Source organism: Dermacentor variabilis, chromosome 5, assembly GCF_050947875.1.
Source record: "Dermacentor variabilis isolate Ectoservices chromosome 5, ASM5094787v1, whole genome shotgun sequence".
In the NCBI taxonomy this organism is placed as follows: domain Eukaryota; kingdom Metazoa; phylum Arthropoda; class Arachnida; order Ixodida; family Ixodidae; genus Dermacentor; species Dermacentor variabilis.
The window spans coordinates 12,001,826-12,017,226 of NC_134572.1; the positions used below are offsets into that span (position 1 = coordinate 12,001,826).

Genomic DNA, 15,401 nt, shown 5'->3' on the forward strand with positions numbered 1-15,401 from the left:
AGTGGGTACAATTCGTTCAGAAAGTTTACCCAGGCAAGACGTGAGCGAGATCGGTCGTAATTGATCGAGGCAGCGTGGTTTTCCCGGTTTGGGCGTCGAAGTCCCTTGTTAAAACGAAATTGTTTTTGAACAGCTCTGATAACGTCCACACAACAGTGGTTGCTTGTGGACTGTCAAAAGCTCATATTGCACGGGCTAAAGCTCAGAACACGGTGCGAAAACGCTCTCAATGAAAGCGAAACATTGTGCGCGGACATATGCATGCACACGCGCAGTTAATCGCCGTGAACCCGTGCGATCGCTGCATGCATTGAGGCTTCGTTCTGTTATGCGCCATTCGGTTATACAGACCGCCCACTATAAGAACATATTTCACATAGTTTGCGCTCAGCGATTGCCTACCTTTCACGCAAGCCGGTTCGGGAGACTTCATCGCGGCGACCGCGCGCAGTGGCTTTCACTGCATACGTATTCGGTAAAGAGATGGCGTCTGTAAACGATTCTGTGCTTTCAGTTTGCCCAAGATTATTTTGTCAGTAAAAAACTTTCCTCGTTTTGAGAGTACTAACAGAAATGTCCAGGAGGGCTGTCGCGTGGTATTTTTATTGAGCGACGTAAGCCAAACCTTTGAGGAGCACGCCGCGTTGTCCCTCATACTACGCAAGGGAGGCGCTTCCGACAGATGGCGACTCCGTAAGTCTTCGCCCCCAATAGCGAAATTCGACGCTCTGCAGTTGTACGCCGCATCACTCCCGGGTTTCGTCGGGAAGTGTGAGTGAACCTCGATGACATAAGGTCGGCTGCATTGGGACATTCCATCGGATAAAGTGTGCGGAAGAATACTTTATTTTGATGGACGTGCTTAGACTGCTCCATCGGGAGTGGTGCGGCGGCTGATCTTTCGTTTGCCTCGGCGCGGGAGTGCCGGAGCCGAGGCGGCCGTGTGCCCGGGCGACCCGTGCCGTTTCGGCCGAGGGAAGAAGATGCTTTCTTCAAGTCGCTCCGTCGGTTTAATTCAGCTACTAGAAACGTTCGTAGAGTCGATGCCGGAAAAAGAAGCGCTCGGAACTTAAAACATTCCGTGTAATCTTAGACTATCTCGCATTATAAATGTGTTTTAGTAGTTTACCATAAATTGAAAGCAATGCACAGCATACGCCACAATAAACGCCAACGCGTTCCGTGTATCGCGTCCTTGAGTGGCAGACGCCGTTCGCGCGAGACGACGGCGGCTCCCCTAGACGTAGCCGTACTCGAAGTCTTCGGCGAACGCAGCCTCCTTCCTCTTGAGCTTCTCGTAGCACACGGAGGCGTCGAAGGGGCCCTTGGTTCCTCCGAACTCCTCGGGGAGGATCTTGGCCGGGAACCGCTTGTGCAGCGCCTTGGTGTCTGTGCCGTGGAAGTGCACCTGCACGACAGGGTTTCGGCACGGACAATTTTTTTAGCGCAGCACCAGAATACCGGCGACTGTCATCTACAAGGACGCACTTACCACCATATCTAACGAATGTAAGCTTAACCTTGTAATGGCGCCGAGCACGAATGAGTGAAACCGATAGGACTCACCGTGACAGTTATAACCAAACAGCGCTCTTTCGTCCTTGTCTGGTTTGTTCTATCGTGATGAGTAGTTTCACTCAGTTGTATACACTCAGCGCATCACGAGATGAACCAACATCAACAGGCACAACATCTTGCTCTACTCAACAAATTTAAGCTTAATTAGCTACAAAAATTGTCATCTAGACGATAGCGTTTTCTTTTTTGCTTTCTTTTGTGAATTTCAAATTGAATATGCTTTTTGCAAAAACTGCATTATACATGGTAATTTTTAGGCGTTAATATTTGGCGAGAGGTTAGGAATAAAATCAGCAACACTGGTTTGCAGTGCCGGTCTATGATAATATTACGTATCTGTCATATCGCTGCAGTAATAACTCCAGAAGTATGGAAGATGGAAATTAGTGCAGATAAAATTAAGGTCATGACATTTTCTTCCAAGTTAAGCTTTCCGTCCAACGTATACACTCTTGCATACTCGAACGAACCTCTTCTTTTAAATACCTGGGCGGTATTCTTACTTCTGATTTAAGCTGGGCCATGCATTTTGAGCATATTACTAACAAGGCACTAAAAAAACTTGGCTTTTTAAAGCACCGTCTGTACCTTGCAAACAGTGACACAACACTTCGTGCATACATTTCGAGCAACCCTCGAGTACGCCTCAATTATTTGGAACCCTCACACAGTTAACTTTTCTGATTGCATCGAATCAATTCAAAATAAGGCTGTCCGCTTTATTTTGCGCTCCTACTCTCCATATCAAAGTATGTCTGCGTTAAAGCAGACCCTTAATCTTCGGGATCTTGGCACACGACGGAAATATTTCCGTCTGTCTTTCTTTCACTCCGACCCGCCGTGGTTGCTCAGTGTCTATGGTGTTGGGCTGCTGAGCACGAGGTCGCGGGATCGAATCCCGGCCACTGCGGCCGCATTTCGATGGAGGCGAAATGCGAAAACACCCGTGTGCTTAGATTTAGGCGCACGTTAAAGAACCCCAGGTGGTCAAAATTTCCGGAGTCCTCCACTACGGCGTGCCTCATAATCAGAAAGTGGTTTTGGCACGTAAAACCCCAAATATTATTATTATTACTTTCTTTCACTCCCTTTACTGTTGCGGTTCATCTTTTTCATCTGCTCCCATCTTGCCCACCCATTATCTGTCCAACCATAATGACCATGTATGCAAAGTGTCTCCCATATTTGCTAGAACCAAAAAATTCCAAAATTCCCTTTGGTGTTATCAGTGATTGAATAAAACGCCCTGCCCCAAGAAATTGTAACAATCACTGACCCGTCTCCCTTCCAATCTGCCCTGCACACATTTTTACCAACACCCACCTGCCATGTGTGCCTTGTTGAAGCGTTCCATGTATAGGAAATGTGAATTGTACTCTCACCCTAATTTCTTTCCGTTTCTTTTTCTTCTTTTTTTTACAAACTGTATATTTTACTAAAATCTGTGCTTGATTGTTGTCTTCAGTTGTTTTTATTCTGTTGACATATCATGTGTGAATTGTATCCCCCCCCCCCTATGTAATGCCTTTCGGGGCCTTTAGGGTATTCAGAATAAACAAATAAATAAATAAATAAATAAATAAATATTTGCGCGACTTGAAGAATTCCACTGTAAACTACATGTGATTTACTACATAAGATTTCTTGCTGAATTTTCGCTAGAAATTATTGCGGGATCGTAGAGGGTTACAGTCTTGTTTTGGAGGAATCGAGACCACATTGGCTGCCTCGTGGCCTTCGATGTCACAGCAGAGCGCCTCTAAAGGTGCGCCGGTACGATCTCGGAGGCGACGGAAGTGATCGAGTGATGACGCTTACCGTCCCAAAGAACAGGGGCCAACGTTCATTACCTCAGATTCCTTTCAAGTATATCTTCAAGACTTTATTTGCGTGTATTTGGCGGGAAAGCTCAGTTAAGATTTCCTATAGATATTCGCGCCTGAATAGCAATACCGTTACGTCGGTATGGTGTCAGGGACTTCAAAATATTATCGCATATTTCAGCACTTTTTTAGAAAACTTCGTAAAAATCAAACTTGGGACTCCACACTTGGCTATTGGTTTAGCGTCTTTACCGGTCTATTAATACTCCTCTCACGTTTACCATAGTCCAGAAATTTATCATCTCAGTTTAAAATACCACATTGTTCCTTTAAGGCATGCCTAAAACGCATTGTACGAGTGTCCCCTCCACCCTCTCTTTTTTTTGTGTGTGTGCGACCCCCGGACCCGTCGTAGTGGCCCAGTGGCGTGTTCTGCTCTTGAGCACGATGTCAAGGGTTCGATTCCCAGCCTCAGCGTCCGTACTTGGCTGCCGACTGAGTGCCAAAATGGTCGTATACTTCTGCACGATAAGGAACTAAAGGCAGTCAAACTTGTTCCAGACAGTCAAACGCTCCGCTACAGCGTTCCTCCTAGCCTATTACTTTGTAGCGTTAAAAAACATACCTCAGTCATATTCCGTCCCAATCAGAACGCTACCGCCGCGGCAGGGAATCGAATCCGCTACCTAAGGCATATAGGTTGTGGGTTCGAGCCATCAGAACGCCATCGCAACTAAACCACTGCGACGTGCTGTACCGGGGGACGGAGCAAGGGATATGTCATATTTTCGGTGAGACGAAGGCGCGATGAAACCAGAGCTGGCTGGTATAGTTCGCAACAGCTGGAGCGCGCTAAACTTTCTACAGCTGAGAAACAAGCCTGCACATTTGTTGTGTGCCACATTTCTTTTTTTTTCCTTTTCTAAATTTATTTGTTCTTTTTGCAATTTAGAAGCCTGGAGTGGCACTGGTTCTACGGGAAAGCCTACTTGCCTTTGCGATTGACGCAGCGTCTAGGAAGGGTGTGATCATCTTGAAGAATATGTTGAAGCTGTAAGGCTGCTTCACGATGTCAACGCGCTTTTTCCTCACGGGGTATCCGGGCTGCAACGGGCACAACCGACCAATGTCATGAACAATGCAGGCAAATAGAAAATATTTGTAAATGGCACAACTACAATACTCTGCGCGTACCTGTCGCGACTGCACTGCTGCACTCTTAAAGCTGGAAATTGGGCTGCTTTACGAGTAATGCAAGCTTGCTTTCCGGCTGATTAGACAGCACAAGCTCTCTAATAAAGAGGCCAAGGATAAATCTCTCTAGTAGTTGACATTTCAACAAGTGGGAAAGTTACCAATTTAGGTCATTTGAACTAGCCTAATATAGTAACGCGAAAGATTGAGTGGCATATGCTAGCACAAACTAGTTTTTGCCGACACGACGTCACACAGACGTAAATCTCTAAAGCAATGAGTGGCATCCGGGTCTGCGTGCCAAACTTTTATAGCCGCGCTCCTTAATCACGTGAAGAGATCTTAAGAAAAGCTCTTTTTATGAGGGCCTATTATCCTCTAATTTCCCGTTTAATTTTTTTTATTTCCGCTTCTTTTCGTTCCCTTGTGTATACCTACTCCTCATTTAAGAAATTAAAATTATATGAATTATAATACGGCCACGCACAAGTTTAAAATCAGACAATGAAAGCGATGTTATGAAGACGATATGAGCTCAGAGTTGGTATCGAAGGTTTTCTCTCCACCGCGATTGCATTGTCTTTGCTTTACTTTAAAGGCAGTGATGCAAGTATAAAGTTAAGCATCTTCTCAGTAGGAAAAGCGCCCCCAGGTATGCGCAAAAAATTAGCAAACATTTAGTACACTGGACATCTCGGGCAGCAGGCATTATCCTTCTCAAAAGTATCGATAGCTGGGCAAGTTGATATGGTTGCATTCTTGAAAACTGCGCACTCAAATACAGGACAGGCGCAAGTAAATTGACAAGGACGAACGAAAATTCGCGATTGAATTTATCAAACGAAGACTTGGGCACCAGCTATTCAGACACGTGTGCCATTATCACTAACACACAAATAATTTGCGCACCTACGAAGCACGTGTCGCAAGAAATGATCAACGATGCTTGTTGTTGTTTTTTTCTATTTACAACACATTTATTTCCAGCAACCTATAACTGTAGTACCACTATACAGAAGGTCAAATGGGGATAAAGTATAACAATAGACCAGGTGGTGTGTAGGATGGCTGCCGTCGTATGTATTTTGTGTGCTTCGTTTGGATGAATTCAGTCCTGTCCCGTCTTTAACTGCGCTGTTTTCAAGAATGCTTCTTTTTTTTTCTTTTGGTTTGTTCCTGGCCGAGTAATATAGAAAATCCAGCATTAAAATCTCAATTACGACGGCAAGCCGAGCCTGCTCGGCCATCCAAGTGTCAGCGCGGTGCGTCTCGCACTCAAGCAAAGCATGGGCCTCCGAGATGTCCGGAACAAACGACACGTGCGCCGGAGGTGGCGTAGCCATAGGCTGTGCCCATTTGTGCGGTGCGTTCCGAGCTGCGGGATTAGCTTCAAGCTAGAATGCTCGTCCCTCGCCTGGCCTATCCAGGCGGAATTTCTGGCCCGAGTGAGATTTTCTCTCAACATTATTGTCGTATTGCTATATAGTACATTCATTCCCCCATTCGTGAAGAAAGACAGAAAAGATAAAAAGGAATAAAATGGGCGACGAGGCATTAACTTTTGTTCGCTATAAACTGGTTCCATTCATGTGTGATTCACTTGGCGCAAGAGGTTATCGGCACCGCTGTCTCTAAATGCGAGTGGGTGTTGCACTCACAAAGACTTTGGAGATGCCACCGATCCGCGTACTGGGCACTGCTAGGATGCTGCTGTAGCCCCAGCCGTCGAAGTCGCAGAGCATGCTGAGGCCGTTGTCCTGCGCCGCTTTCTTCGTCACGATGTATTCGAAGCACAGCAGGATGGCGCGCACCGCGTCCATGAACGACACCTGCGCTCCCCCGCCATAGCGCATTGTTCCTTGCTGTCTGGGCCTCCTCTTCTATTGGAATTAGAGGTACACAGGGAACGGGCAAATACGCTATAGCTTGGGAACTGGTGCTCCTTTTTGTACGACGCTTAGAATTCAGACACTGTCTTATTCAACAGTAGAGACAGAGGAGTGTTGTAAACTCACAAACAGGAAAAAAAGTCACAATGGCGTGTCATGCTTTCTGCTATCTCGTTGCGATCTATCTAAAAATCGAACGATTGCAAGTGTGAAGAGCCAGCAGGCAAATCAACAGGCACTGATATGTAAATTAAGGTTTCCGGTTTACGCACATGAAACACAACAAAGCCAGTCCTAGAACGTATTCACATGACGTCACATGGAAAAGGTACGTGTAAAAATTGCAGTTATATCCCTTTCTCCCTCGACTATAGTACCCTTTCATTTTCTTCTATTCACCCTATTTTCCCTCTTTCCTGGTATCTGTCTATTTGTCCCTTGGCATGAAAGGATCGATGGGGAATTGCGCTGACGCCTGTTAATGCAAGATAACCGGATGCGATTGATTCAGCCTTCTCTTTTGGCGTTGCGGAAGCATGAATATTAGGCGAAAGTATCGCGGTGACGTGACAGTTATCTACTACTCGTGCAGTACAAAAATACCACTGCATCGAAAGCTGCGGATCACGCGCTTCAGCCAATCAGTACCAGAAGGGCTATAGCCATTGCCGCGGTTAATCCACTTGAGTGCGACTCAGGCTTGAAATAAATGATTCCGGAAGGATTAGCGACGCACACTGGGCAGCAGCCCTTTCTTTGAGACAGCAAGTTGTCATCCCTATTAAAGCGAAGCTTTCTTTGCCTCTTCTACCGACTTTCCGGGCGCTGCTGCTGTGATGGTCTCGCCGCGTGTGCCACTGGGTTTCTTGAAGTACACCACCACATGGCGCTCGCCTCCGCACGTCCTACATCCGCCTCCGCGCATTGTCTACAGCTTTTGAGAGAGATTTACCTAGAAAATACCGTTTTCGTTGAATCGGTAGGGATAAGGAGCGAGGAGAAAGTTGATATCAACAAGGTACTGAGGCAGGCGTGCCCTTTATCCCCACTGCTGTTTATGATGTACATGGTGAGGATGGAGAGGGCGCTAGAAGGAAGTAATATCCGGTTTAATCTCTCATGCAAACAGGCGGGTACAGTAATAGAGCAGCAAATGCCAGCTTTATTTTATGCGGACGACATTGTGTTGCTAGCTAACAAGCAAAGTGATTTGCAACGTCTGGCTAATATCTGTGGACAGGAAGGCAACAATTTAGGTTTGAAATTTAGTGTTAGAAAATACGGTGTTATGGTATTCTGGGCCAAGAAATACCTCGGGTAACAGAATATAAATACCTTGGTATATGAATAAACGAAGGCAATGGATATATGGAAACACAGGAAAGAACCATAACAGTAAAGGGGAAGAGAAATGCAGCCATAATGGAAGAACAGAGCGCTATGGGAATACAATATGTATGAGGTGCACCGGAGTATGCGGAAAGGTGTAATGGTTCCAGGACTTACTTTTGGAAATACAGTTGTTTGCTTTAAATCAGGGGTACAATGGGGATTCGATGGGAACCAAAGGTCAGTGGGTCGCCTCGCATTGGGCGCTCACGGGAAGACTACAAATGAAGCTGTGCAGGGTGATATGGGCTGGACTAGTTTTGAAGTGAGGGAAGCTCGCACTAAAATTGAGTATGAAGAACGACTGAGGAATATGGAAGAAAGTAAATGGGCTGGGAGAGTGTTGAGGTATCTGTACAGGAAAAACATTGATTCACAGTGGAGGAAAAGAACTAGGAAGCTTACCAACAAGTATGCGGCCTGTAGGGTGGGCAACACAGCAACAAAGAACGCCAAGCGGAAAGTCAGAGAGGCTGACATAATGTCATGGATGGCGGTAATGGAAAAGAAACCTGCCATGAGTAACTACTTAAGTGTAGAAAAACGAAATCAGGAAAGAAACAATTTATGGTAACTCAAAGGGAAGCTCTTTACTTTTCGAAACGAGCATCAGGATGCCTTAAAACGAGATACAACAAGGAAGAAGAAGCATGTGCTTACTGTGGTAAAGCTAGGGAAACGATGGAGCATGTTTTCCTAGAATGTGAAGACGTCTGCCCAATGGTAGATTTAGGTACCACTGGCCTCCTTGAAGGCCTTGGGTTCAGCGAGAGCAGGGGAAAAGTAAACATGTGCGCAATATAGATTGGTAAGAGGCAAATGAAAGATTGGTTGAAGAAAAGTAGGGAAATGACAAAAAACGGAGAATTGCAAAAGCAAAGTTCGCAATAGGGGGTCAGAAAATGTGGTTGTGGGAGTTCATAGTGTTATTTTTCTTTAACTTGGGTAGGACATTAGGCAGTATAATAGCAAGAGCTTGGTGGCGCAACCCACGCTCCCGTTCCAAAGGTAACACACACACACACACACACACACAAACACACACACACACACACACACACACACACACACACACACACACACACACACACACACACACACACACACACACACACACACACACACACACACACACACACACACACACACACACACACACACACACACACACACACACACACACACACACGCACACACACACACACACACCGTCTTTTATTCCCTTTTTTTCTTCTTTAATCTAGGTAGGACATCAGGCAGTATAACATGAATGGCTTGGTGGCGCAAGCCACGGCCCCGTTCCAAAGGGGACGCTCATACCATCCATCCATCCATGCAGCCGCACATCCCGTCCGGCGCCGCGGCAGCGTTTGACAGTTTGTGTTTATGGCGCGTGCTTGCTTTCCTACGCGACAAAGATACAGGTGATGGGCTGTGGAGGTCGTGTGCTGGGTTGCGATAGTGTGGACATTACAATAGGCCGTAGCCTGATGAGAGCGCTTGCAACTGGCGTCTCAACAGCATGCTGGCCACGTATGCAGAAGGAGGACGTAAACACGGGCCAGCAAAAGGGCTCCAGAGCGTGCACTGAGTGTCGAGGACACTCAGGCCCGAAAAAAGCGTCCCTCGGAACGAGCCACCGCGAGTGCATGCTGGCTAGAAGACGTGAGGCAAGGCAACGACGCGTGGCGGCCATGAAAGACGACCAGCGTCGTGATCACCACGACCAGAAGGGGCAATTAAGAGGAAGCTTTAGCTCAAGTGCTCCTATCTAAATACATGTAAAAGGAGAATTCGTTTTTCTCGGCAACCACTGCACCAAATTTGACGAGGTTTGTTGCATTTAAAAGACAAACTTAATATCTAGTGACTGTTGGTTTTGAATTTTTGAGTTAGATCGTCAATTTTTTATTAAAAATTGGCAAAAATCAAAAATTTTCAGAAAACGAAACTATCAAGTTTACAACTCTGTAACTTAACCACTAAAAATGATAATACAATTCTGTGAATTGCATCTAATAGTATATCTAAAGCGGACAAAATTGATATGTTACACATGAATATAAAAAATTTAATCATAGAGAAATACAACTTTTGCAAAACCGTTGTAACCAACGTAACAAATTCACGTAAGATGTAAAATGACATATTGAATTTGTCCGCTTTGAATGTTCTAATGGATGCCGCTTACAGAACCGCGATATCGGTTCTTGATGCAGAGCTATGTATTTATAAACTTCGTGCTTCTATCTTTTTCAAACGGTCAAATATTTGAAAATCGTTTTAATAAAATTCAAGCCCTAAATCGAAATTCCGCTTCCAACAGTCACCAGAATTTAACTTTCTCTTTCAAATGCGACAAATTTCATCAAAATCGGTCCAGGGGTTATCTCATAAAAACGTTTTTGCGTTTTACATGTATTTGAATAGGCCGCGTCGGAGTTGGGCCCGAGCTAAAGCTTCCTCTTAAGCAGGACAATAATTATCGTCAAACATGTATATGTAGTATCGCCAAACATAAATCATGAAACATGATGGATGGATGTCACAGTGCGTGACATTCGCCTTTCTTTTTTTTTCTTTTTTTTTTTGACGTGATCTGTAGCTTTCGCTGCACTGCGCGAATTTAGCGTATGAGTACGACACCGGTGGCTGTGCCTGATGCTTTTTTTTTCTTTGTTTTGTTCTTGCGAGAGGCATGCAGCCGCTATCATATTTAAGCCTAACAGACCTCGAACGTCTTTTTGTTCTCGTGCGAAGGCTGCTGGGGATTTCTAGTTTGGATAACTTGAATTTACTTGAATGAATATGTCGTTTTTCGAAGTTAGATGTATGCTTCTTACATCCCATGTTGTTCTTTCTTTTTTAGTTATACCGTTACACATATGTCTTCATTGTTCGGGTTAAGTCTAATAACGACTGTATACTAGCATAGGCATACATACCGGAAGACGCATTCGAAAGCGGCAGCACACAAAACAATTATTGCAACAAACTTAACGACATAATCATGACATTTATTTCGCACATTTCCTTTTTCGCGACGAATTCCTGACACAAATGCATTCTGTGATTGATAACATCGTCGCGAAATGCCGCCGCCAGCTTTACTATTACCTAATACCCTATTTACTCGGAAATAGGTCGAGCACGAATATAAATCGAGCTCTGCGTACTGAACTCACCGAGAAATAAAAAAGAAAGAATAATTCGAATTATATCGGACCTATCTCTTTTAAGAAAAACTTGACACGTTGAACATGACACACCTTTCTTTACCGTGAGGTAGGCTGCTGTAACAACCCTCGGGTCAAAGTATTCATAAATAAATAAATAAAATAAATCTCGCTATATAGTCGATGCCGCAAGCTGCATCTTCGTCTGAACCAGTCGTCCTCGTCGGACGCCTCGCAGGATTCCCTATAGGCGCCCCAAACGACGTCGTACTCGGTGCCGTCGTTGGACATTCTCAAAGCCAGCCTCGACAACCTCCAGGCTGGCTTTACGGCGGGCGCGTGCTCGGCTCTTTTGGCAGCTTTGTTCCAGATATAGGCAGAGATACTTGGATCACCAATATAGGTCGATAGCTCATTTTGAGTAGCATATTGAAAAAAGAAAAGGTCGACCTATATCCGAATAAATACGGTACTTCTTTCAAAATCCCTGTACACGTTCAACCTAGCACGTCTACGCTATTTCCCGAGATTCTCCACTGAACGCGTGGTTGTCGGCAACATACGAGCGAGTCAGCTTTGTGCTATTCGACGCTTGCGTACCTGGTCGGGGTTCCAGGCGCCCGCCCTGAGGACGAGAATGAAGCGGCCCTTCTTGTCCTTGTCGGGCAGCAGACCGACGAGGTTCCTGGAGAACACGTGGTCCAGCTCCGAGGGCATCAGGTTGCGGAACAGGTCGACCTCCTTCCTCTTGGAGTCGTAGTAGTGCTTCAGCAACTGGAACGCACGCTTGTGTTTCATGCGGCTGAAGCGAAGGAACGCCATCAGGAACTCGCTGTCCGTCTTCGCATTCAGCGACTCTTCCCCTGAGCAACACGAAAATGGATAAATGAACAGTTTTGCACACACAATTGCAAAATGCAACCGCAGACAGATTGTGGCAGATATGTAGCCGCTTCAATCACTGCTGTCAATGACAATTAAAAAAAAAAAGAAGTCTGTAGCTTATATCACAAGATTCCTTTTCTTTATTAGCATTACTCGAAGACTTGAACAATACTGTACAACAAAACGCATTTCGTCGTAATTCGCTAATGTAAAAGTACCGCTAATTTAGATGTCAGTCTATTGCTTTGGAGTACGCGTCGCAAGTGCGGAATTGAAGCCGGAAATCCAATGATGCCATGGCTATTTAACGTAACTGTTGAGACAAGCACCAGCTTTATTTTATACGTCTATAAAGTAATCTTGTAGTGGTGTGCGAATAGTGGTTTTCGAGACCGAATCAAATGCGAATCATATAGTGCCAGAAGCGAATGTCTTTAGAATATACTGTGAATAACGTATAGTCTTCTCTATATTAACATCAAACAACTTTCACATCCTGGAGTTGACAACATTAGAAAGTTTCTGCATTACAATGCATATTATAAAGCACGTTTTAGCAAAAGCAGAGAGGGAGCATTAGGAACAACTATAAAAGTTCGTTCACAAAGTTAGAACTCTTTGGTGCATATACGCGGTCATGCATTATAATGGCCAAGTTGCAACCTGCAGCTTTTTCGCCTGGTCATCGTCACAGTTTTGTTGCAGAATAAAAATCCAATCATATGAAGTCCAGAAAGGCAGCCTTGTGGTCCCATTAACACCGGTGCATACCTTCGTCTTCAAGCCTGGAATGTGTGTCGTCTGCGCTGATGGCAAAGCGAAATAGTTCAAACGGTCGTGGCAGATGGTATACGACTATTGTACAAGTATGTTGCCATGCAGTGTATTCCGATTTGAGCCGATGAGAGGACACAGATGTTGCATCTGTAAATAGTACCAAACAATACCCAATGCCTAATGTCAAATCTCAAGCAATTGTTATTGCGAGCAATCGTGGTTCAGCAGGAATGTCTCCCTTCCAGAGCGACGCTGCCTGCTATAGGGCGTTATGTCCACTGTGGATCGAATTAAGTTATCGTGGTTTTGCTTCAACGTCATGTTTGATCGTGCACAGTAGACGAAGTAAGGTATTCAAAAGCTATATTAAAAATGTTCGAAATATTTAATATGGACTATTCGATTCGAGGACCAATTCTAACAGGACAACATTGAAGAGGTTATTCGAAAATTTCTAATACTCGCACACCAATAAATATTTAAGACTGAGTGTGCACATGACTCCAACCAAATAAGCAAATTTATTAGCCAGATTATTATCCAAAACGTCGGGCTAATAAATTCGCTTATTTAGTTGGAGTCACACTCAGTAATGATCAATTTTCCCAACCAGACAGGTAATTCTGTAGAATTGTTTGGCTTCAAATTCCATAAATATTTGTGTTTCAATTTCAGCTCCCAGTGTTTTCACTGCATTGCATGTTGCGAGGCGTTCTAGTCGAAGTGCGTTTAAATTCTGAGGGTCGAGCTCGATTTCTTTCTTCCCCCACAGTCATCCCACACAGGCGCGTTTTGTGCGTCGCTGGCGAAGCCGCAACGATCATGGCACCTTGTGTTTGACTCGACCCGACTGCGCGCTTTTTCACGTTGCAACACGGATCCGTCTAATGAAGTATGAGCGTACAAAGACTCTCATGAAGCAACCGTTTTAGGAACTAGGACAATTAGGCTCGGGCTATATTAGTGATGTTATCCGGCCTCTTCGTTTACATCGGAATTAAAAATTGGGCACGCGAATAGGGGGCAGTGTTCAGGCGCGCTCATGTTCGGACTAACACAAAGAGAAGGCGGCCTTCCGATGTCAAGTTGCACAGCTCTGCCTCTACGAATTATTTGGAATACATCGCATGTCTTGAAAGAGGCTTCGTCAAGAAATTAGCAAACAGACCAGTCAGTTGCATTCGTGATATGTTCTATGCGCGGCGTCAGCGTAGCCATTTCACCCCGCGCAACGCCCAATCTCATGCTGAATTGAGTTGGACGCTTCTTTCATTCAAAGCGGCAATCAGATGCAGCACATTTCGGCTGTGATTAAAGCGCGTCCATCGCAGGATGTGAAATAATCTTCTAACGACGGCTGCGTCTATAGAATACGTCAGAGAGGCATGTTAATCTGCTTCTGTGCTATATAGATTACTTCAAATCACCAGATACATAGTGTGGTAGTCACATCTTACAAAACAAAACTGAAAAAAAAAGGCATGCAGGTAGCTATGTACGTGGGCTAAAAAACAGCGAGACCTAGCGGCACTGACCGTACTTGTCGATTCGCGTTATGGCTGCAGCTCCGACAACAGAGGGAGAACTTGCACGCAACAAGGCCAGTAAGAATGAAAGGGCGCCACCATGAGAATACACCACGCAGGCCAGCGTCGCGCCGAGATCGGCTTACACAAACGCTCTCCTCACGGCTTTTAGGTACAAGGACCATTAGTACTGTTCGCCGGCGCCTATGTAGGCCACGATTTCCCGTATATATATAGCCTGGCGCGAAGTTTCACTCGAGAGTTTACATAAAGAAACAAATGCGCGTATCACTAACGTCGATGGCGACAACTTGTGACGTACGTTATTGTTTAATCGAAACGTAAAGTTTGGTCCGCGTTTTCAAATAAGGCGTCGACGGGAGCGACATCACTTACGCTCAACGAGCTTCTTCAAGTGTGCCAATTCACGCAGCGCCGCTGGACTCGGCGGACTCGCCGGACTCGCTGGAGAGCTGCCCTCTGCTTCCATGTCTTCCGAGCTTGGGGACGGCGGGCTCCCTGCCATGTCGCCCTTGCGAACGGACAGTGCGAGCACGCGCCACGCGGTGGAGCTTGCTTCGCTTGCGGTGCTTACCCACTGCGGGGCGCTGGCCAACAAGCCGGCGGTTAAAGGAAAGGGAGAAATACTTAAATGACAGGGTGATGTATCGGACTTTTATGATAATTAGAAGATAGATTTACTTGGCAGATACAGAAATAAATTTAACTGTAACTCTATATAGACAGCAAATTTTGTGGTATTTCTGGAGGCATTAGAATAATTTCCAACGCACGATCAGCGATTTAATGGTGATTTAATGAACTGTTCAATTATTGATTTCGGGAATTAACATGGTAGCCTTCTTGTCACGGAGATAGTCGCAAATGGCCACGCAGATGCTCTTGTGGCTAACGCCCAATGAAGAAGCTCTGAAGGAGAGGATATATCTGGGCACTGAAACAAGTATATAATTTTCAGAATGAAAATTCGGATTTTCCCCTGTGATTTCTAAATCGACCGCATGTAAGCAGAAAGTGGTCAATGTTTTAGGTTCCTGGCGGGTATAGGGCACAGAGGGGATGGTGCCAGACTGGACCTGTACAGGTAAAACTTTAATGGTGCTATGCACAAATATCATAAATAAGGCAGTCAGCAGGACCAAG

General features: G+C 45.2%; 1 protein-coding gene across 1 annotated transcript; it reads right to left on the reverse strand.

The window, feature by feature from the left end:
- Window positions 1–1,237: 1,237 nt before the first annotated feature.
- LOC142582136 (alpha-tocopherol transfer protein-like) lies at window positions 1,238–14,768 on the reverse strand. The gene is made up of 5 exons (XM_075691530.1): window positions 14,634–14,768; window positions 11,650–11,912; window positions 6,254–6,424; window positions 4,395–4,505; window positions 1,238–1,408 (listed from the first exon to the last, which is right to left on the reverse strand). Exons 1-5 carry the CDS (start codon window positions 14,761–14,763, stop codon window positions 1,238–1,240), a joined length of 846 nt encoding a protein of 281 aa, XP_075547645.1. The 5' UTR covers window positions 14,764–14,768.
- Between the last annotated feature and the right edge of the window lie 633 nt (window positions 14,769–15,401).